We start from the raw sequence: 23,904 nt of genomic DNA, 5'->3' as shown, positions 1-23,904 counted from the left end.
TACGAGATAAATATTTAAAATGAAAACCGAACATTAAAAAGTCGAAAAATTCTAAAACTAAAGAAAATAAAAAACCGTTTTTTAGTTTTTTTTTCTTTTTTGTTGCTTTTTTGTCTTTTTTATCATCTTTTTTGGTATGTGGGGTGATCAGATGTATTTAATCAATGTTGGAAGGTATTCGAAATCTTGGAAAGGGTAAGTACGACATGCAGGTGGATGAAGAGAAAGTTTCGGGGTGAACGTAGGTTACCACCAGAGATTAAGGTTGTATTATGGGTTGCCTATACTAGAATTTCAATTTTTGTATTATTAATAATATAAAAACGTTTGTTGTATTATTTATTTGTATGTTATTAATAAACAATCTGATTTCACTATTTTTCTGCTATAATACTTCGAACCTTTTCCGATTTATCTGATCAATAACGAAACCTACACCCTTCAAATGTCACTTTAGCCTTCCCCCCCGTTTCCACTAGCAGATGGCGCCACTCCCGTTCTCAAGAAATGTGTCATTGTGTTTTGACGTTTAATTTATTTACCAAACCAAAACAAGAAATTTGGTAGAAAGAACCCACAAGTGAGTCGTCTCGCCTTCTCTCAGACATCATTCGCCTCCAATCATCACCCCCGACCCACCAAACCCGCACCTCCTCGCCCGACTTAACCTCACTTTCGCTGTCCCCCTGCACCACACATGCACGGTCTGATTTATAGATATTAGCCGAACCGTGCCCACATTCGAAACATTTCCACCCAGAACCTACGCCTCGAGCATTTGCGCAACCTTGTGCCACCTGTTACCGCAATACCACCCCGCACTGCTTCCAGGTGATGAGATGCTCATGATCCACGATGAACACGGCATCCACTCAAGATATAGTCATCGAGGTCTTGCAGAGGGCTTCGAGCCAAAGCCCTGAAGTCCTGAAGCCGGCGGAAGCCAAGTTGCGCGAGTGGGAGACGCAGCCTGGCTTCTACACAGTTTTATTCGTAAGTGGGGTCTCACTTTAGACTTGTTTACAATGTGGCTTTCCAGAATGTGCTGTCTAATCAATCCCTCGACGTAAACGTCCGCTGGATGGCGGTTTTGTACATAAAGAACGGCATAGATCGGTACTGGAGGCGGAATTTACCAAAGTATGTATTGACTGATAATTGAGGTTAGAAAATTAGTTGAAGGCAAAATGTAAAACGCAATTTTGTGACTATTAAGTAGAATAATCTTTGTGTCCACGAATTAGGCGATCATATTAGTAATAATTAAAAAATTAACAAAACTGTGTTAGTGCAAAGTCGTGCAACAACAAAAATAGCTGAGACGCAAACCTCTGGAACAAATTTTCGCCGGAAGATGGCGCCGCGCAAAAATAATTAAAATCGCGATTAATTGTAGTTTTTTGGTGTTTAAAATTTGTTTTCGCGTTTGTACGTTTTGCCTGGATCCTCGACTCGGTTCTAACGACTGTCTTTCAGCGCGATTTCCGAGCCCGAGAAGCAGAACATCAAGCAAGGTCTAATTTTGAACTTCAGCGAGCCCGTTAGTCAAATCGCGGTCCAGAGGGCCGTGCTTATATCAAAAATCGCACGTATAGATTGTCCAAAAGAATGGCCCGAGTTGTTTCCGACGCTGCTGCAAGCGATCGAAAGCCCCGACGCCTTGATCCAGCACAGGGCTTTCCTGACCCTTTATCACGTGGTCAAGGCGATCGCTTCGAAACGCTTATTGGGCGATCGCCGCTTCTTCCAGGATTTCACAAGCAATATTTATTCGTTCGTGCTTAACTTGTGGAACAGCTTCACGGAGTTGTTTTTGAGTGACGTGATGCGAGGGGCCAGTACGCAGATAATCCTAGCGAATTTAGAGAAGGCGTTGCTGACGTTGAGGATCCTGAGGAAGTTGACGGTGTTCGGGTTTTATCGACCACACCAGAACCAGGATTGTATGAGGTTTTTGAAAGTTATTTTCGATAGGGCCAAAATCGTTCTTCAGTGTCGTGAGTGCGTCAAACTCGTTTTGTGTTAATATTATTTTTTTAATTTTTTAGGTAAGCAACTAAGGGACAAAGAGACCATCGAGCTGTGCGAGAAATTCGTCACCCACTTGACGAAAGTTTTAATTTCAGTTCTCGACACGCACCCATTTTCGTTTATCGATTTTATCCAGCCGTCGTTGGAGTTTACGACTTATTTCCTCTTCACTCCAGACGGGATTAATTTTTTGTTTGAGCGTTTTATTATACAGTGTTTTAACCTAATCAAAAATATTCTTTTGTGTGTGGAGTATAAGCCACCGAAAATTCCCGAGATGTGTAAACAGCAGGAGACGCTGCGAGCTAACGAGATTAAGATTAATTTTTTCCAAGCTAACACTTTGACTGAGATATGTAGGAAGTTGGTTTCGCACTATTTTATTTTGACGCAAGATGAGCTGGAAATGTGGGACGCGGATCCTGAGACTTTCGCGATCGACGAGAGTGGTGATAGTTGGAAGTATAGTTTGAGGGTAGGTATCGGGAGGGAGTGGCGCATTGGAGGTAACGTGTGTTTGCAGCCTTGTATGGAGACTGTTTTCGTGACGATATTTCACGAGTTCCGGGACGCTTTGGCTCCAGTTTTGATAGAGATGGTGCACGAGACTAATTGTATTGTTTCGCCGGACGATACGCAGGGGATTTTACGTAAGGACGCCGTGTACAATGCAGTTAGTTTGGCGGCTTTTGATTTGTATGACGAAGTAAGTGTTTTTGTAAGTTGGAACAAATTTTCGTTTTACTTTCATGTTTTCTCTCTAGAGTACGAAAAAATAGCTCTTTCTGTCTAACCATAATTTGTCTGATCATCCCACTAACAATGGAATGACGTCATTTCCGAATTTTGCAATAGTATATGTTATTTAAATTTTATAAAATATTAAACAATAACGTGTTTAGGGTAACCGAGCAATATTTTAGAAATATTCGGAGTGAAATTCGATTAAAAAAATATATGGATTTATGTATTTACGTTCGATCCATTTTTTGATATTAGAATTTTTCGTTTCTACATTTCCCTTATTTTTTCAAAATTTATTTCGATTTTATAATTTCACAATAGAAAAACCGAAACATTGAATAACTGAAAACTGAAAACTCTTCTGAGCCAACAAGAATGAATGATTAAAACGGAATAGAGGTGGGTGGGAGGGGCGACGTTTTACTTTGCTTTATATCTTAGATTACATCTCTTGTCAAATCAATTTCCATTTAAAAGTAAATAAAACAACTCCGCTTCATTCCTGTGACTACTCTTAATATTGTTTAGTTTTATCTTAGAAAGTACTAGCCCCGCCCACCCGCCCTATATTTTTTCAAGGTATGCCATTTGCCAAAATTAGCCTTAACTGAGCAAGTACTAGTTTACCCTTGGCATCCAGATTTAAAAAGATATAAATAAATTGTATAATATTTTACAATTTAACGTTGAAATTGCAAAATCGAATGCTTTGAAATCTTGCGAACGTTTTAAGGTTATCGGAAATTGTTAATCAAAATTTATACGTTAAAATATAACATACTCGTAGTCTTGAACTTTCGATTTTTCAATTTTTTTGAACTTCGATTTTTCGGCATTTCGATTTTTCTATCTTTTTATTTTTCAATTTTTCAAATGTTTACTTTTTGCGAATTCTTGATTTGTCGAATTTTCGATGTCTCGATTAACCAACTTTTCCACTTTTCGGCTTTTTAGTTTCTCAATTTTTCAAATTTTCGATGTTCGATTTCTTAGTTTTCCACTTATTGGAATTTTTCAGTTTTTGATTTTTCATGTCGTTCCAGTTTCCCAATTTGTCACATCTTCAATTTCTCGGTTTTCGATTTTTCGATTACTCAATTTTTATATATTACAGTTTTGGGATTTTTCAGTTCTTCCTTCAGTTTCTCGATTTTTAAATTTTCAATTTCTCAATTTTTTTGATTCTTCGATTTTTTCCAGTTTTTCAATTTTCAGTTTTTTGCGTTTATAAGTTTTCGATTTGTCGATTTTGTTCAATTCTCGATTTCTCAGTTAATCAATTTTTCTATTTTAGGATTTTTAAATTTTTGGATTTTTCGATTTTTGATTTTCCTATTTCTCGACATTTCGATTTGTCAATCAAAACATTGATTTTTCAGTTTTTCGATTTTTCAATTTCTTAATTTTTCAATTTTTCAATTTCTCGAATTTCGATTACTCAATTTTCGATGTCGGTTTTGGAATTTTTCAGTTCATCGATTTCTCGATTTTGCAAATTTTCGATATCTCAATTTTTTTATTTTTCGGTTTCTCGATATTTCAGTTTTACGATTTTTCAAATTTTTGATTCGTCAATTTTTAGATTTTTTGATTTCTCGATTTTTCAAATTTTCGAGTACTTGATTTTTTTTAATTTGCGATTTCTCGATTTTCCAATATTTCAGTCTTACGATTTTTAAATTTTTGCGTTTTTCAAATTTTCAGTTTTTTGCGTTTCTAAGTTTTGGATCAAATTCTCGATTTCTCAATTAATAAATTTTTCCGTTTTTCGATTTCTCGGTTTTTTATTTTTCAATTTTTCGGTTTCCCGATCTTCCGATATTTCAATTTTCTTCACTTTTTTGATTCTTCAAGTTTCGATTCTTCAATTTTTTTATTTTTTCCTTTTTCAAATTTTTATTTTATTACGTATCAAACTTCTCGATTTGTTGAATTCTCGATTTTTTGATTAATCACAATTTTTCCGGTTTTCGACTTTTTGGTTTCTCAATTTTTCAAATTTTCGGTGTTTGATATTTCGATTTCGTAGTTTTTAGATATTTCAGTTTTTGGTTCTTCAATTTTTGGATTTTTCAGTTTCCCGATTGTCAGGTTTTAAAATTTTTGGTTACCCAATTTTTCGATATTTCAGTTTTGGGTTATTTCATTTTTTCAATTTCTCGATTTTTAAATTTTCGATATGCCAATATTTTTATTTTTCGATTTCTCGATTCCCATATTTCAATTTTACGGTTTTTGATTTTTTCAATTTTTCAATTTTTTGATGTCAGTTTTGTACTTTTTTTAGTTCTTCTATTTCTCGATTTTTCAATTTTCGATATTTCAATTTTTTTTATTATTCAATTTTTCGAATCTCCAATTTTTCCATTTTTCCAATTTTAAATTTTTTGCGTTTATAAATTTTTGTGATTTGTTGATTTGGTCCAATTTTCGATTTCTACGTTAATCAATTTTTCCATTTTTCGATTTCCCAATTTTTCAATGGTCCACTTTTTGGATTTTTCAGTTTTTTGATTTTTAAGTTTTTCGATTTTTCAGTTTCTTCATTTTTCAATTTTTCAATTTTTTGATGTCAGTTTTGGAATTTTTCAGTTGTTCAATTTCTCGATTTTTCAATTTTCGATAACTCAATTTTTTTTATTATTGTTCAATTTTTCGATTCTTCAATTTTTCCATTTTTTTAATTTTTAATTTTTTGCGTTTATAAATTTTTTGGATTTTTCAATTTCTTAATTTTTCAGTTGTTCAATTTCTCGATTTTTAAAATTTTTGATAACTTAATTTTTATTTTTCGATTTCTCGATTATTTCAGTTTTACGAATTTTCAATTTTTTGTTTCTTCAATTTTTTGATTCTTCAATTTTGAGATTTTTCATTTTTTCGATTTTTCAAATTTTCGATTTCTCGATCTTCCGATATTGCCATTTTCTTCAAGTTTTCGATTCTTCAATTTTTCGATTCTTTTATTATTAAAATGTTTACCTTTTTGTGTTTCTAAATTCTCGATTTATCGAATTTTCGAATTCTCGATTTTTCGATTAATTACAATTTTTCCGGTTTTCGACGTTTTGGTTTCCCAATTTTTCAAATTTTCGGTGTTTGAGATTTCGATTTCGTAGTTTTTAGATATTTCAGTTTTTAGTTCTTCAATTTTTGGATTTTTCAATTTCCCGATTGTCAGGTTTTAAAATTTTTGGTTACCCAATTTTTCGATATTTCAGTTTTGGGTTATTTCATTTTTTCAATTTCTCGATTTTTAAATTTTCGATATGCCAATATTTTTATTTTTCGATTTCTCGATTCCCATATTTCAATTTTACGGTTTTTGATTTTTTCAATTTTTCAGTTTTTTGATGTCAGTTTTGTACTTTTTTTAGTTCTTCTATTTCTCGATTTTTCAATTTTCGATAGTTTTTAATTTTTTGCGTTTATAAATTTTTGTGATTTGTCGATTTGGTCTAATTTTCGATTTCTACGTTAATCTATTTTTTCATTTTTCGATTTCCTAATTTTTCAATGGTTCACGTTTTGGATTTTTTAGTTTTGGAATTTTTCACTTGTTCAATTTCTCGATTTTTCAATTTTTCCATTTAATTTTTAATTTTTTGCGTTTATAAATTTTTTGGATTTTTCACTTTCTTAATTTTTCAATTTCTCGAATTTCGATTACTCAATTTTTTGATGTCAGTTTTGGAATTTTTCTGTTCAATTTCTCGATTTTTCAAATTTTTGATATCTCAATTTTTTTTATTTTTCGATTTCTCGATTATTTCCGTTTTACGATTTTTCAATTTTTTGTTTTTTCAATTTTTTTATTCTTCAAGTTTTCGATTTTTAAATTTCTCGTTTTTCCAATATATTGGTTTTACTATTTTTAAATTCTTGTATTTTTCAAGTTTTCAATTTTTTGCGTTTCCCAGTTTTTGAATGATCGAAATTTCGAATTCTCGATTTTTTGATTTCTCAGTTTTTGGAAATGCCAGTTTTTTGATTCCTCAAATTTTCGATTTCTCGATCTTCCAATATTGCCATTTTCTTCAAGTTTGCGATTCTTCAATTTTTCAATTTTTTTATTATTAAAATTTTTACGTTTTGGTTTCTCAGTTTTTCAAATTTTCGATGTTCGATTGTTGGTTTTTAAATATTTTAGGTTTTGGGATTATACAGTTTTTGGTCCTTCAATCTTTGGATTTTTCAATTTCCCAATTTGTCAATTTTTCAATTTCTCGGTTTTCGATTTTTGGATTACTCAGTTTATCGATATTCTAGTTTTGGAATTTTTCATTTCTTCAATTTCGCGATTTTTAAATTTTCGGTTTCTCAGTATTTTTCTTCTTTGATTTCTCGATTCCGATATTTCAGTTTTACGATTTTTGATTCTTCAATTATTCGATTGCTCAATTTTTCGATGTGTGAGTTTTGGACTTTTTCAGTTCTTCTGTTTCTCCATTTTTCAAATTTTCGATATCTCAGTTTTTTTATTACTATTATTTTTCAATTTGTCGATTTTCGACTTCCCAATTTTTGGGTGTTTCAGTTTTGGGATTTTTCAGTTTTTTGCTTTTTTTGTTTTTCCATTTTTCAATTTCTTAATTTTTCAGTTTCTCGAATTTCGATTACTCAATTTTTTTATGTCTGTTTTGGAATTGTGCAGTTGTTCAATGTCTGGATTTTTCAAATTTTCGAAATCTCAATTTTTTTAATTTTTCGATTTCTCGATTATTTCAGTTTTATGATTTTTCAATTTTTTTTTCCCCAATTTTTTGATTTTTTTAATTTCTCGATTTTCCAATATTTTGGTTTTACAATTTTTAAATTCTTGCCTTTTTGAAATTTTAAATTTTTGCGTTTCAAAGTTTTTGAGTTGTCGAATTTTTATGTTCCAGATTTTTTGATTTCTCAGTTTTTCGAAATTTCAGTTTTGGAATTTTTCAGTTTTTTGATTTTTCGATGTTTTGATTTTCAGATTTTTCATATTTTCCTTTTCTCAATTTCTTTATTTTTCGATTTCTCGATTTTCCTATATTTTAGTTTTAAGTTTTTCCCTGTTTCAAATGTTCACTTTTTTGCGTTTCTGATATGTTTTCGACTTGCCGAATTTTCAAACTTTCGATCTCGAAATTATAATTTTTATTTTTCGACTTTTCCATTTCACGATTTTTCGACTTTACGATTTTTTGGTTTCCCCATATTTCGATTTCTTGACTTTTCGTCAATTCTTTGATTTTCGAATTTTTCCATTTTTTCAATTTTTTGCGTTTATAAGTTTTCGACTTGTGGATTTTGCCCAATTCTCGATTTCTCGGTTAATCAATTTTTCCATTTTTTGATTTTTTGGTTTTTCACATTTTCAATTTCCTTATTTTTTGATATTTCAGTTCTGGAATTTTTCAGTTCTTCAATTACTCGATTTTTCAAATTTTCGATATTTTAATTTTTTTATTTTTCAATTTTTTGATGTTTCGATTTTTCGTTCCCCGCTTTTAGGTTTTTCAGTTTTTCGATTTTTCATTTATTCGCTTTTTTGGTGTATCGATTTTTCAATTTTTCAATTTCAGGATTTATCGAGATTTCAATTTTCAATTTTTCGTTTGTTCAATTACCGGATTTTTCAATTTTTTGATTTTTTCAGTTTTTAATTTGTTGTTTGAACTATTTTGATTTCTCAATTTCTCCATTATCGAGATTTCGATGTGTCGGTTTTTCGGTTATTCATTTTTCCATTCAATATTTCGATTTTTCGATTTATCCATTTTTTTAAATTTATAATTGTGCTGTTTTTAATTTTCGTTGAGCTATTTCGTATTCTCGATGTTTCAATTATTCTTTTTTTCGGTTTTTCAATTTTTAGATTTTTGGAATTTCCAATTTAACGACATTTTAGTTTTGGGTTTTTTCAGTATATCAATTCATCAGTTTTTGGACTGTTTGATTTTTTAAATCTTAGATTTTTCGATTGTTTGACCCTAGATTTTTCGACTTTTCGGAATTCGATTTTTTTATTTTTCGATTACAGTTTTTTCCGTTGATTATTATTATCTGCTTTAAATACAGGGTGATGATAAAATGACGTTAGGAAGTCATTGAAAAGCTTGAAAAAATTGTTAAAAAAATTCCTGCACCAAACTTTTGAAAATATTGAACGTCAAATTTGAAAAATCCACTTCGTAATCCTGATTTGTTTCAACGACCTCCGTTATCTAATAGCCAGTGAAACAATTAGTTGTTAATAATTTAATAATATTTTGCTATAATATGATTCACAAGGCCATTTTTTACTGTCAAGAAATGTCATTTTTGATAATTTTTATCGGAATTTTAAGTTTCCGTTAAACTCATATATTTGATTCAGAGATTTTTTTTAACCATTTTTTTCGAGTTCTGCTGAGCCTTCTTAACAACGTACCATGGAGCAAATGCGGCATTTTTCACCACCCTGTATATCTTATATCGTTCGCACTCGTGACTGCTTTTTACTTTACAGAGGTTACCAGAAAACAAAAATCGCATTTTTTTTTATAATTTTTCAAAGAAACGCCATTTGGTGGTTGCACTTCAGAAACGAGGGAAGTTCCATCGAAATAGCTTCAACCATTTATTTTTTTTTGTAGATCGACTTCGATCAGTGGTTCACAAACACCCTGACGCAGGAACTGAAGGTGAAGCACACCAACTACAGGGTAATCCGTCGACGAGTGTGCGCCCTAATCGGCCGCTGGACCGGCATAAAACTGTCGCCCGAGCTGCGACCCGCTCTCTACGAGTGCATCATAACCCTCCTCGGACCCGACGAAGACATGGCTGTGAGATTGACCGCTTCGTCGACGCTGAGGCACGCGATTGACGACTTCGAGTTCAACTCGGACCAGTTCCGGGACTACCTCGACTCGGCGTTCAACCTGCTGTTCAACCTCCTCAAGGAGGCCAACGAGTGCGAGACCAAGGTAGGCGGAACCGGACGATGCTGGGTGTGTATAAAGTGTTCTGGGTGACTTTGGTCGAAAAGGGGTCATAATTTTTTTTTGTTTTTTTTTTGTTGGATAAACTGATTCGGTAACTGTCAGTGCGTGAGATTGAGGTTCACTCATTTCTGCTTCCAGTACATGTGGAGGAGAGTTGTAACTCACAACGCCCTCTTATGTTTGTTCGTGAAATTTATTTTATTCTGAGTCTATTTTGACTCTCACGAGGTGGCGCCAGATATTATTGTTCTCGCACGATATTTCACCAAAGCTAAATAAATCGAGAAATCGAAAAATCCAACATTTAAAATATCTAAAATTCGAAATTTGAAATATCGAAAAGTTGAGTAAACGAGAAATTGGATTATCAGAAATTCAAAAAAAAATTAAAAATGGAAAATCTACAATTGAAAAATTGGGAAATCAAGAAATTGGAAAATCGAAAGTCGAAAATTTTAAAATTCGAAAATTGTCAAACAGAAAAATCAAAGTACTGAAAAACCGAGAAATCGAAAAATTTTAAATTTGAAACATCTAAAAATTGAAAAATCAAAGAATTGACGATAAGTGGAGAAATCGAGAAATGGGAAAACCAACAAATTGAAAAGTCGAAAAGTCGAAAATTGAAAAAAATTAATTGAGAAATGGAAAATTTAAAAATTCGATAAATCGAGAAACTGAAAAATTGAAAAATCGAAACATCAAAAAAGCGAATAAACGAAAAATCAAAAATTTTAAAAATCGAAAAATCGAAAAACTGAATAATCGAGAAATCGAAAAATCCAAAATTTAAAATATCAAAACCTGAATTACCGATAAAAACGTAAAATGGTAGAATCTACAATTGAAAACAAATTGAAAAATTGAAAAATCAGAACTTCGAAACTCGAAAAATTCAAAATTCGAAAAGTTGTAAAACAGAAAATCGAAAAATCTAAAATTAAAAACATCTGAAAATTAGAGCATCTAAAGAATTGAGGAAAAGTCGAGGAATTGAGAAATGGGAAAACCAAAAAAATTGGAAAGTCGAGAAATCGTGAAGTCGAAAAATGAAAAAAATAATTGAGAAATGGAAAATTTAAAAATTCGACAAATCCAAAAAGTAGAAACACAAAAAAGTGAACACTTGACAGATGGAAAAATCTAAAACTAAAATATCGGAAAATCGAGAAATCGAAAAATGAAGAAATTGAGAAATCGGAAATATAAAAAATTGAAACTGAAAAATCCTAACACTAAAATGTCGAAAAATTGGAAAATCCAAAAATCTAAAAATCGAAAACCCCAAAAAAATGAATAATTGAAAAATTCAAACATCAAGAAATCGAAGCATGAAAAGATCGAAAAATCGAAATAGCTCAAACGAAAAATCAAAAATTGAAAAATTTTAAATCTAAAAAAATCGATAAATCGAAATATTGAAAAATTGGAAAAATGAACAACCGAAAAACCGACACATCGAAATCTCGATAAATGGAGAAATTGAAAAATTGAAAAATCGAGAAATCGAAACATGAGAAGATCGAGAAATCGCGAAATCAAAATAGCCCAAACGAAAAATTTTTAAACTGAAAAAAATAAAAAAAAAGAAAAATCGCGAAACTGAGCTAACGAAAAATTGATAAACGAAATCTCGACAAATCGAGAAATTGAAAAATTGACAAATCGAAACATCAAAAAAGCGAATAAATGAAAAATTGAAAAACTGAAAAATCGAGAAATCAAAAAATCCAAGATTTAAAATATCTAAAATTTTAAATATCGAAAAACTGAATAAACGAGAAATTGAATTATCAAAAATTCAAAAAAATTGAAAAATGCAAAATCTACAATTGAAAAAAAAAAAAATTAAAAAATTGGGAAGTCGAAAGTTGAAAATTTCAAAATTCGAAAAATAATCAAAGTACTGAAAAACCGAGAAATCGAAAAATCTAAAATTTAAAACATCTAAAAATTGAAGCATCTAAAAATCAAAGGATTGACGAAAAGTCGAGAAATCCAGAAATGGGAAAACCAAAAAAGTGAAAAGTCGAAAAATCGAGAAATCAAAAAGTCGAAAAATGAAAAAAATTATTGAGAAATGGAAAATTTAAAAATTCGACAAATCAAAACCTAGAAACATAAAAAAGTGAACATTTGAAAGATGGAAAAGCTTAAAAATAAGATATCGGAAAACCGAGAAAATCGAAATTAGCCCAAACCAAAAATTAAAAACTAAAAAAATGGAAAAATCGGTACATCGAATAAATGAAAAATTTTAAAATCGAAATCTCGAGAAACTGAAAAATTGAAAAATCTAAAACCGAGAAGCGAAAAATCGAAAATAGAAAAATCGAAAAACTGTATTTGTAAGTTTTTAACATCAATAAAGTATTGATTGATTGATTGAATGATCTAGAATTCAAAAAAATTGAAAAATGTCAAAAGGTAGAATGTACAATTGCCAAAAAAATTAAAATTTGAAAAATCAGAGCTTCCAAAGTCGAAAAATTCAAAATTCGAAAAATTGTAAAACAGAAAAATTAAAGCATCTAAAAATTGAAAAGTCGAAAAATCGAAAAGTTGAAAAATGAAAAAAAATAATTGAGAAATGTAAAATTTAAAAATTCGACAAATCGAGAACTTAGAAACACAAAAAAGCGAACATTTGAAAGATAGAAAAACCTAAAACTAAAATATCGGAAAATCGAGAACATCGAAATTAAAATTCCGATAAAAAGTGTTAAAAATGACCTTTGTGGACAGTAAAAAATGACGTCATCTTTTCATCACCCCGTGTTTAAAGCAGATAATCGAAAAATCAAAAAGTTGAAAACTTGAAAAATCGAAAAAATGAAAAAAAAGAAATAATTGAAACATTGAGAATTCGAAATAGCCCAAACGAAAAATTAAAAATAGAACAATTTTAAATTAAAAAAAATCGATAAATCGAAAAATATTTCGATTTTTCGGTTCATTTCGGTTGTTCGTTTTTCCAATTTTTCTATTGAAAAATTGCTTTCGGTTGTTCGTTTAAAAAAAAAAATAATAAAAATCCGGACATTGAACAAACGAAAAATTGAAAATCGAAATCTCGATAAATCGAGAAACTGAAAAATTGAAAAATTGAAATATCAAAAAAGCTAATAAACGAAAAATCAAAAATTTTAAAAATTGGAAAATTGAAAATCCTAGAACCGAGAAGCGAAAAATTGAAAAATAGAAAAATCTAAAAACTGAAAAATCGAGAAATCGAAAAATCCAAGATTTAAAACATTCAAAATTTAAAATATCGAGAGCCTAAATAACTGAGAAATTGAATTCTCGAAAATTAAAAAGAAAAAATGAAAAATTGAAAAGGCGAAACTTCGAAAGTCGAAAAAATTAAAATTCGAAAAATTATAAAACAGAAAAATCGAAGTACTGAAAAATTGAGAAATCGAAAAATCTAAAAATTAAAATATGTATTGAAAAATTAAGAAATCGAAAATTTGAAAATTCGACAAATCGAAAACTTACAAACGCGAAAAGTTACCTTTTGAAAGATGGAAAAATGTAAAACTAAAATATCGGAAAATCAAGAAGTCAAAAAATGAAGAAATTGAGAAATCGAAAATAGGAAAAATTGGAAAATCAAAAAATTGGAGCATCAAAAAACTGAAATTTTCAAAAACGGAAATTTCGAAAAACTGAGAAATCGGGAAATCGGAACATCGATGAGTCGGGAAATGGAGAAATGGGAAAATCAAAAAATCGAAAAGTCAAAAAACGGAAAAACTGATTAACTGAGAAATGAAGAATTCGAAAATTCGACAAATTCAAAACTTAGAAATGCAAAAAAATACAAATTTGAAAAACGCAAGAACTCAAAAAACTGAAATGTTGGAGATTCGAGAAATTGAAAAATAAAAAAAATAAGAAATCGAAAATTTGAGAAATGAGAAAACCAAAAACCGAGAATTAGAAAAATTAATCGAGAAATCGAAAAAAATTTAAAAAACGGAAAAATTGAAGAATCGAAAAATTTAATGATAATAATAAAAAAAATGAGATCGAAAATTTGAAAAATCGAGAAATAGAAGAACTGAAAAATTCCAAAACTGACATATTGAATAATTGAGTAATCGAAAACTTGAAGGATCAAAAATCGTAAAACTGAAATATCGGAATCGAAAAATTGAGTGATTGAGAAATCGTGAATTTAGAAACGCAAAAATGAAAAAATCAAAAAATTGAAAAATCGAAACATTGATGAATCAAAATACTGAAAAAATCCAAAACTGAATATTTGAAAAACTGGGAAATCAAAAAATCGACAAATCGAAAAGTCGAAAAATGGAAAAATTGCTTAACTGAGAAATCGATAATTCGAAAATTCGACAAATCGAAAATTTAGAAACGCAAAAAATTCAAAAATTAAAAAATGCAAGAATTCAGAAACTGAAATATCGGAGAATCGAGAAATCGAAAAATAGAAAAATTAATCGAGAAGTCGAGAGTTGGACAAAATCGACAAATCAAAAACAAGCATGTATACAAACTGAAAATTGAAAAAATCGAAAAATTGAATAATAATAATAAAAAAAATTGAGATATCGAAAATTTGAAAATCGAGAAATAGAAGAACTGAAAAATTCCAAAATTGACATTGAATAATTGAGTAATCGAAAAATTGAAGAATCAAAAATTGTAAAATTGAAATATCGGAATCGAGAAACCGAAAAAAAAAATATTAAGAAATCGAAAATTTAAAAATCGTGAAAATGAAGAACTGAAAAATCTCAAAATTGGATGATCGAAAAATTGAGTAGTTAAAAAAATTGAAAAATTGACAAATTGGGAAATTGAAAAGATTCAAGAACCAAAAACTAAAAAATCCCAAAAACTAAGAAATCGAAAAATCGAGAAATCGAACGTCGAAAATTTGGAAAATTGAAATACCAAAAAGTCGAAAACTGGAAAAATTGATTAGTCGAGAAATCGAGAATTCGAAAATTCGACAAATCGAGAATTTAGAAACGTAAAAATTTGAAAAGTGGAAAAATCAAAAAATTGAAAAATCGAAACATGGAAGAATAAAAAAATTTAAAAATCGAAAAATTGAAAAATCAAAAAATTCAAAATACTAAAAAATGTCAAAACTGAAAAACTGAGATCTCAAAAATTCGAGAAAGCAAGAAGTCGAGAAATTGGGAAATGGGATAAAAAAAACAGACAGAGAAAAATCATTGAATCCAAAAATTGAAAAATCGAAAAATTAAAGAATTGAAAAATTCCAAAACTGACATGGAAAAATTGAGTAATTGAAATTCGAGAAATTGAAAAATTGCAAAATTAAGAAATTTAAGAATCAAAAAACTGAAAAATTCCAAAACTGAAATTTCGAAAAACTGAGAAATCAAAAAATCGAGAAATCGAAACATCGAAAAGTGGAGAAATCGAGAAATGGGAAAATCAAAAAACCGAGAATTCGAAAATTAGACAAATCCAAAACTTAGAAACACAAAAAATTTAAAATTTGAAAAACGTAAAAAAAATAAGAACTTGAAAATTTGAAAAATCGAGAAAGTCAGAAATCGAAATATTGAAGAATCCAAAAATTGAAAAATCCTAAAAGTGAAATGTCGGAATCGAAAAATAAAAATATTAAGAAATTGAAAATTTAAAAATCGAGAAATTGAAAAACTGAAAAATCCCAAAACTGAAATATCGAAAAATTGGGTAATCGAAAAATTGTAAAATTGACAAATCGGGAAATCGAACATCGAAAATTTGAAAAATTGAGAAACCAAAAAGTCGAAAACTGGAAAAATTAATGGAGAAATCGAGAATTCGAAAATTCGACAAATCGAGAAGTTAGAAACGCAAAAAAGTAAAAATTTGAAAAATGAAAAAATCAAAAAAATTGAAGAATCAAAATGCTGAAAATTTCCAAAATTGACATTTTGAAAAACTGAGAAATGAAAAAAATCGAGAAATCGAAACATTGAAAAGTCGAAAAACGCAAAAATTGATTAATTCAAAATTGAAAATTTGAAAAGCGCAAGAATGAAAATCGTAAAACTAAAATATTGGAAAGTCGAGAAATCGAAAAATAAAAAAAAATTACTCGAAAATTTGAAAAATCGGGAAATTAAAAAATCCAAAAATTGAAAAATCTTAAAAGTGAAATATCGGGAAATCGAAAAATAAAAAAAGAGACCAAAAATTTAAAAAATCGAGAAATTGAAGAACGGAAAAATTCCGAAACTGACATCGAAAAATTGAGTAACCACCTATACTTGTATTGTTGCAGATGCACGTGCTGAACGTGATGACACTAATGGTGGAGAGGGTGGGCCAGACGATAAAGCCCCACACCGACGCGCTGATCCACTACCTGCCGCTGCTCTGGACGGAGTCGGAGGACCACAACATGCTGCGATGCGCCATCGTGTCGACGCTGGTCCAGCTGGTGAAAGCTCTAGGGTCGGTCAGCTCGGAGCTGAACCCGTTCTTGCTGCCGATCATCCAGCTGGGGACAGACACGAACCAGAGCGCCATCGTGTACTTGTTGGAGGACTGCCTGGAGCTGTGGTTGACGGTGCTGGAGAACTCGACGGCGATGTCAAACGAGCTTTTGCAGCTTTTTAATAACATGCCGGCGCTGCTAGGTGAGGTTTTTCGTGCACTTTAAATAAAAAAAACGTCTTTTATTCATTTTTTTATTTTTTTTTTTAGAATATTCAACTGAGAATTTGAGGCTTTGCTTATTAATCGTCTTAGTTCACACGCTGCTGGCGCCAGATTTAGTCATGAGGACGCACGGGGTGCAAGTGATCACCGTTTGTGATAATTTGATGGGAGATATGAAGAATGAGGGGATCGTGATGCTGATAAGGATGTTGGAGATTTTTATAAGGTCGTCGCCGATTTTAGGGTGCGAGACGGTGTTCCCTATTTTGCCGAGGATATTCCAGTAAGTAAACGAGATTCGTGTTTTAGCACCGAATAGCGAATGGAGGTCCTAAAGTCAATTTTTGTAACCCACGCGGAGCTTTTATTATTTTTAAAAATGGGTGATTTTAATACACTTTAAAACTAAATAAGGTGGGTGTTCCATATACAAGTTAGACGAAACATGTGTTTTTACGTCCCGAGCGTAAGCGAAGATGTGACCAAAGTTCGAAAATTTTAACCGGAATAGCTCCGGAAAAATTGCAAAATTCTCGAAAAACCGTCAAAAATATGATATGGTGAAGTTGTCCAAAAAGTCACAAAAATGTCTGGAATATAGATTTCGACGAGCTAAATCCAAAAACATAGCGTGTTTATGGTCCCAGACAAAAGTTTTTCGAATATTCGGTTACGAATTTTAAGAAATGAAACCAAAAATTGCTTCCGTAAATCAAAATTAACAAAAGAATGACTTTCTCCGATTTTTGGAAAATGTCAAAAGAATATAGAAAATTTCATATAGGAAAGTTGCCTAAAAATTCACAAAAAATTGTAGGATGTAGCTCTCGACGAGCTTAATCGAAAACATGGTGGGTTGTGGTCTCAGACAACTATTTTTCAAATTTTACGTTTCAAGGATAACTTTTTGTAATATCTCAATAAATAATCGACTAATTTTTTTTTTGGTGATTTTCGAATTTTGGGAGAAATGAATCCAAAAACGACTTCTGTAGGTCGAAATCAACTAAAAAATCTCTTCAACTTCAGAACGTCAAAAATTTCATATGGGGAAGTTGTCTGAAAATTCACGAAAAATTTTGGGATATAGATCTGAACGAGTTGAATCGAAAAACAGCGTGTTTGTGGTCTTAGAAAACGTTTTTATAATAGTCGGTTCGAAAATCAGATTTTTATAATATCCCAAAAATTGCCGTGTTGTTTTCGAAAAAACGGTAGGAATTTTCGAAGAAATGAAACCAAAAACGACTTCTGTAGGCCTAAATCAACAAAAAATCTCTTCAGCTCATTTTTGAAAAATGACGAAAGAACAGAAAAAATTTCATATGGTGAATTTGCCTAAAAATTCACAAAAACTTGTAGTTTATAAATCTCGACGAGTTGTTTCAAAAAACAGAGCGTTTTTATGGTTCTGGACAAAGGTTTTAATGTAAAATTCATAGTATCTCAAAATTGCTTGAATTTAACAACTTCTGTAGGTCTAAATGAGCAAAAAAATCTCTTTAGCTGATTTTTGGAAAATTCACAAAGGAACGTCAAAAAGTTCATATGGTGAAGTTACTTAGAAATTCACAAAAAATTCTGGGATATTGATCTTGACGAACTGAATCGAAAAACATAGCGTTTTTATGGTTCCAGACCAAGGTTTTTCAAATGTTCGGTTCCAAAGTCAAATTTTTATATTTCAAAAATGGCTTCATTTTGTTTAGAAAAACTGTACGAATTTTCGAAGAAATGAAACCAAAAAAGATTTCTGTGTGTTGAAATCAACAAAAGAGATACTTTTTCCAATTTTTGAAAAATGTCGAAAGAACGTCAAAAATTTCATGTAGTGAAGTTGACAAAAAATTCTAGGATATCGACCTCGACGAGCTGAATCGAAACACATAAGATTTTTCAAATATTCAGTTGCAAAGTCAAAATTTGTATAATATCTAAAAAATTGCCTTTTTTTTTTTTGTTCTGGTGAGTTTGAAAAAACGGACGAATTTTAAGGAATGAAACCAAAAATTGCTTCCGTAAGTCAAAATTAACAAAAGAATCAGTTTCTCCGATTTTTGGAAAATGTCAAAAGAATGTAGAAAATTTCATATAGGAAAGTTGCCTAAAAATTCACAAAAAATTCTAGGATATAGGTCTCGACGTGCTTAATCGAAAACATGGCGGGTTGTGGTCTCAGACAACTATTTTTCAAATTTTGGGTTTCAAGGATAACTTTTTATAATATCTCAATAATCGACTAATTTTTTTTTTTGTGATTTTCGAAAAACAGTACGAATTTTGAGAGAAATGAAATTAAAAACGACTTCTGTAGGTCGAAATTAACAAAAAAAAATCTCTTCAGCTTCAGAACGTCAAAAATTTCATATGGTGAAGTTGCCTAAAAATTCACAAAAAATTTTAGGATATAGCTCTCGACGAGCTAAATCGAAAAACAGAGTGGGTTGTGCTCCCAGATAAAGGTTTTTCAAATATTCGGTTCCAAAGTAAAATTTTTATATCCCAAAAATTGCCGTCTTTTGTTTAGGTGATTTTGGAAAAACGATACGAATTTTCTAAGAAATGAGACCAAAAACGATTTGTGTGGGTTGAAATCAACAGAAGAGTTACTTTCTCCAATTTTGGAAAATGTTGAAACAACGTCAAAAATTTCGGAAATCAATAAAAATCTCTTGAGCTGTTTTTTTTTGGAAAATGACTAAAGAATGTCAAAAATTTCATATGGTGACTTTGCCTAAAAATTCACAAAAAATTCTAGGATATAAATCGCCACGAGGTGAATCCAAAAACATAGCGTGTTTATAGTTCTGAACAAAGGTTTTTTAAATATTCGTTTTCAAAGGAAAATTTTTATAATATCCCAAAAATTACCGTGTTTTTTTTTATATGTATCTTAAAAATTGCCTTATATTGTTTGTGTGATATGCGAAAAATATTTAGGACGAATTTTTAGAGAAATGAAATCAAAAACGACTTCTGTAGGCCCAAATCAACAAAAAAAATGCTTCAGATGATTTTTGGAAAATTCTCGAAAGAAGGTCAAAAATTTCATATGATGAAATTGCCTAGAAATTCACAAAAATTCTAGACAATAGACCTGGAAGAGCTGAATAGGAAAACATAGCGTGTTAATGGTCCCAGACAAAGATTTTTCAAATATTTGATTCCAAAAACGACTTCTGTAAGCCGAGATCAACAAGAAATCTCTTCAGCTGATTTTTTGGAAAATTGGCTAAAGAACTTCAAAAATTTCATATGGTGAAGTTGCCTAGAAATTCACAAAAAATTCTAGGATACAGACCTGGACGAGCTGAATCGAAAAACATGGTGTTTATGGCTCCAGACAAAGATTTTTCAAATATTGGGTTCTAAAGTCGAATTTTTATAATATCCCAAAAATTGCCGTGTTTTGTTTGTGATTTTGGAAAATCGGTAAGATGCCAAAAACGACTTCTTAAGTCGAAATCAACAGAAAATCTCTTCAGCTGATTTTTGGAAAATTCTAGAAAAAACGTCTCAAAAATTTCATACGGTGAAGTTGCCTAAACATTCACAAAAAATTCTAGGATATAGGTCTCGATGAGTTGAATCGAAAAACATGTTAAAGTTGCCTAGGAATTCACAAAACATTCCAGAATATGGATAAACCTGGACGAGCTGAATCGAAAAACATGGCGTGTTTATGGTTCCAGACAAAGATTTTTCAAATATTTGGTTCCAAAGTCAAATTTTTATAATAGGATCCAAAAAAATAGCGTGTTTTGTTTAAACATAGCCAAAAACGACTTCTGTAGGCCGAAATCAACAAAAAAAAATCTTTAGCTTCAGAACGTCAAAAATTTCGTATGGTGAAGTTGCCTAAAAATTCACGGCAAATTCTGAGCTATAGATCTGGACGAGTTGAATCGAAAAACAGCATGTTTGTCGTCTCAAAAAAGGTTTTTCGAATCTTGGATTAAAAAGTCAAATTGTTATATGTATCTTAAAAATCGCCTTATATTGTTTGTGTGATATGCGAAAAATAGTACGAATTTTCAGAGAAATAAAACCAAAAACGACTTCTGTAGGCCCAAATCAACAAAAAAAAATCTTCAGATGATTTTTGGAAAATTCTCGAAATAAGATCAAAAATTTCATATGATGAAATTGCCTAGAAATTCACAAAAATTCTAGACAATAGACCTGGAAGAGCTGAATAGGAAAACATAGCGTGTTAATGGTCCCAGACAAAGATTTTTCTAATATTTGATTCCAAAAACGACTTCTGTAAGCCGAGATCAACAAGAAATCTTGTACGTGTTGTACGCGAAATTACGAAGCCGACAGGTAACGAAACCCCCACTATCGTTTGTGGACCTACCTGGGCTCGATGGATTAAGGTGCGTTGAATTCGTTGCTTCGGGGATCCCCTGGCGAAGTGACGTGTAGTAGTGATCGTGGAGAAAACCGCACAAAACAAGAATAAAGTGTTGTAAGCACTCGCACCGGTAGCTCCGAGATGTTATTACGGCCGAATACCGTAGGCTACTGGCCTCTCCCCATATGGTTAGCCCTCTGGGGGTGGTCCAAACCGATATGGGGACTTTTAAGTTTAAACTACATAAGTTCGCGAATACCGAACAAATCTCTTCGGCTGATTTTTTTGAAAATTGGCCAAAGAACTCCAAAAATTTCACATGGTGAAGTTGCCTAGAAATTCACAAAAAATTCTAGCATATAGACCTGGACGAGCTGAATCGAAAAACAGTGTGTTTATGGTTCCAGACAAAGATTTTTCAAATATTCGGTTCTAAAGTCAAATTTTTATAATATTCCAAAAATTGCCGTGTTTTGTTTCAAAAATTTCATACGGTGAAGTTGCCTAAACGTTCACAAAAAATTGTAGGATTTAGATCTCGATGAGTTGAATCGAAAAACATGGTAAAGTTGCCTATAAATTTACAAAAAATTCGAGGATATAGATAAACCTGGACGAGCTGAATCGAAAAACATGGCGTGTTTATGGTTCCAGACAAAGATTTTTCAAATATTTGGTTCGAAAGTCAAATTTTTATAATAGGATCCAAAAAAATATCTTGTTTTGTTTAAACAAAGCCAAAAACGATTTCTGTAGGCCGAAATCAACAAAAATCTCTTCAGCTGTTTTTTTGGAAAATGACTAAAGAATGTCAAAAATTTCATATGGTGACTGCCTAAAAATTCACAAAAAATTCTAGGATATAAATCTCCACGAGGTGAATCCAAAAATATAGCGTGTTTATAGTTCTTAACAAAGGTTTTTTAAATATTCGTTTTCAAAGGAAAATTTTTATAATATCCCAAAAATTACCGTGTTTTGTTGAGGTGGTTTTGAAAAAACTGTACGAATTTTAAGAAACGAAACCAAAAGTGACTTCCGTAAGTCGAAATTAACAAAAAAATCTCTTCAGATGATTTATGGAAAATCTCAAAAAAATGTAAAAAATTTTATATGGTAAAGTTGCCTAAAAATTCAGAAAAATTGAGTTGAATCGAAAAACATAGTGAGTTGTGGTCCCAGACAACAGTTTTTCAGATATTAGGTTTCAAGGGTAACTTTTTATAATATCTCAATAATCGCCTTATTTTTTGGTGACTTTCGAAAAACAGTACGAATTTTCGGAGAAATGGAACCAAAAACAACTTCTCTAGGTCTAAAAAATTGCATATGGTGAAGTTGCCTAAAAATTCACGGAAAATTCTGGGATATAGATCTGGACGAGTTGAATCGAAAAACAGCGTGTTTGTGGTCTCAGAAAAGGTTTTTATAATATTCAGTAAAATTTTCATAGTATCTCAAAAATTGACCTTTTTTTGTTCTGGTGACCTTGCAGAAACGGTACGAATTTTCGAATAAATAAAACCAAAAACGACTTCTGTAGGTCAAAATCAACGAAAGAATCACTTTCCCTGATTTTTGGAAAATATCGAAGAAATGTCAAAAATTTCGTATGGTGAAGATGCCTAAAAATTCACATATGGAAATGGATTTTCGAATATTCGGTTCTAGTTTATATTTTCAGCTAGATTTCTCTGTTCATTTAGAATCTACAACATCATCAAACATAAAAAAAAATCTAATCCCTCTAGAATTTTTTTGGCCCCAGATTCTTATTCAGGAGGTTCGATAAGACACAGGACAAACCATGAACCCTTAGAAAATCTAAAATTGGTTGAGATTCGCTGCAACAGTCGACGCGCTTCTCCTGTTCGTAGAACTTTGACTTTAGGACCTCTTTTTAACACCGGTACCATGGACGCCTTTAACCTTTACGTCTCCCACAGGAAAATCTACGAAGGCGAGGACTACCCCCTCCTCATGTCCATGTACCTTTCAATTCTCTCTCGAGTCTTGCTATCCTCGCACGACGTCTTCACCCGAGTGCTACGAACCCTGGCGCAAGTCCACAACGAGACGGACGAGGTGGTTCTGGGCAAAATCCTCAACGTTTGGCTATCAAAAATGCCAATGGTCTCGCAGTTGGAGCAGAGGAAACTCTTAGGTTTAGCGTTGACGAATCTGTTGACGACACAGAGCAGGCCTGTGTTCGAACGATTCGGAACTGTGATGGTCAACATTCTGGAGTGTCTGAACGACATGGAAGACTCGCTTTTAGTGGCGGACGGACGCAGTCCCAGCAGCTACGAGGACGCCGACGGCTACGAAACCGACCACGATCAGAGAAAAAAGCAGCTGATTTTGTCGGATCCCGTGCACACGATAGTTTTGAAGGACTATCTGCAGTCGCAGGTGAGTCGGTTGGTAAGAATTCAGACGAAAACAATTTAAAATTCGTGTGTTATTGTTACAGATGTACGAGCTTAGGAATCAGATCGGGCTACAGCACTACGAGCAGTTGCTACAGACGGTGGACGCCGACACTATATCGCAGTTGAAGAGTTACATCACTTTGTGAATATTCTACTAGATTTATAAAATATTGAATTGGAGTTGTATTTTGGCAATATTTTTTGTTATATTTTTTATAACATTTACGCCGTTTTTATCATACGGTTCACTAATTTTCGAACTGGTGAGTTGAGGAGCGACTTTAGAAGTTACGTTTTATTCCCTGGTTTCATTTAAAACAGTTCCAAATCGAATCTAAATACATGTATATGATTGTATCATTAAAATGTAATAAAACTGTTACAATCTGCTTGTTTAATAAATTATTAGTAATCGTCTCCACCGGACCCGTAGTAGTCGTAGTCTTCGTGGACGCTGGGCGAATTGGCGGCTTGGAAATCGTCAACGAGGAGTTGCTTCGTGGTGGTTTGGGGCTGAATGATGGTTTGCGTGGTGGTAGCAGGCGCCATGTAAGCCTCCAGCAGTTTTTTTTGCTTGAGGAAGCTGTGTCTGTCTTTGATGCGTTTGTTCTGGAGGGCGGCGTCGATGTCGAATTTGGGTGGTCTGAAAGCATAAGTCACACTTAAGGGTACTCGCTAGACGAGGTATAACATTTTTTTGGTTTTTTGTATGAAAAATGATATT

The 23,904-nt window shown here is 31.6% G+C and overlaps 2 protein-coding genes across 3 annotated transcripts in view; one reads left to right on the top strand and one right to left on the bottom strand.

Moving 5' to 3' along the window:
• The first annotated feature begins 490 nt into the window (after positions 1-490).
• Positions 491-23,569, top strand: Impbeta11 (Importin beta11). Of its 2 annotated transcripts, none has more exons than XM_064053735.1 (11): positions 491-580; positions 832-993; positions 1,040-1,140; positions 1,477-1,997; positions 2,049-2,506; positions 2,555-2,737; positions 9,387-9,719; positions 16,012-16,369; positions 16,437-16,674; positions 22,695-23,160; positions 23,222-23,569. In XM_064053735.1, the coding sequence occupies exons 2-11, from the start codon at positions 856-858 to the stop codon at positions 23,324-23,326; spliced, it is 2,901 nt and encodes a 966-aa protein (XP_063909805.1). In that variant the 5' UTR covers positions 491-580; positions 832-855; the 3' UTR covers positions 23,327-23,569. The 2 variants fall into 2 exon arrangements, with proteins under 2 accessions (XP_063909805.1, XP_063909806.1); XM_064053736.1 differs by having other exon boundaries at positions 718-993.
• The window catches only part of LOC135127293 (collagen and calcium-binding EGF domain-containing protein 1-like), a 52,200-nt gene continuing 51,756 nt past the window's right edge, over positions 23,461-23,904 (bottom strand). The window contains exon 8 of the mRNA XM_064053737.1: positions 23,461-23,823. Within this exon, the coding sequence (XP_063909807.1) occupies positions 23,586-23,823 (238 nt within the window). The 3' untranslated portion in view covers positions 23,461-23,585. The remainder of the gene's footprint in view (positions 23,824-23,904) is intronic.

The sequence above is a fragment of the Zophobas morio genome, unplaced genomic scaffold (assembly GCF_036711695.1).
Source record: "Zophobas morio isolate AGI-343-1 ecotype UQ-CSIRO unplaced genomic scaffold, CSIRO_AGI_Zmor_V1 ptg000011l, whole genome shotgun sequence".
Classification (NCBI taxonomy): domain Eukaryota; kingdom Metazoa; phylum Arthropoda; class Insecta; order Coleoptera; family Tenebrionidae; genus Zophobas; species Zophobas morio.
The sequence above is the reverse complement of the archived record's forward strand: the minus strand, read 5'-3'. Positions and strand labels throughout refer to the sequence as shown.

What these genes read in the sequence shown, in the direction of transcription:
- Impbeta11 (XM_064053735.1), top strand. Translation starts at nt 856, where the DNA reads ATGAACACGGCATCCACTCAAGATATAGTCATCGAGGTCTTGCAGAGG. An exon ending in CAAAATCGTTCTTCAGTGTC is followed by an intron (nt 1,998 to 2,048) that starts GTGAGTGCGTCA and finishes TTAATTTTTTAG; the next exon opens with GTAAGCAACTAAGGGACAAA. An exon ending in GTTGGAAGTATAGTTTGAGG is followed by an intron (nt 2,507 to 2,554) that starts GTAGGTATCGGG and finishes GTGTGTTTGCAG; the next exon opens with CCTTGTATGGAGACTGTTTT.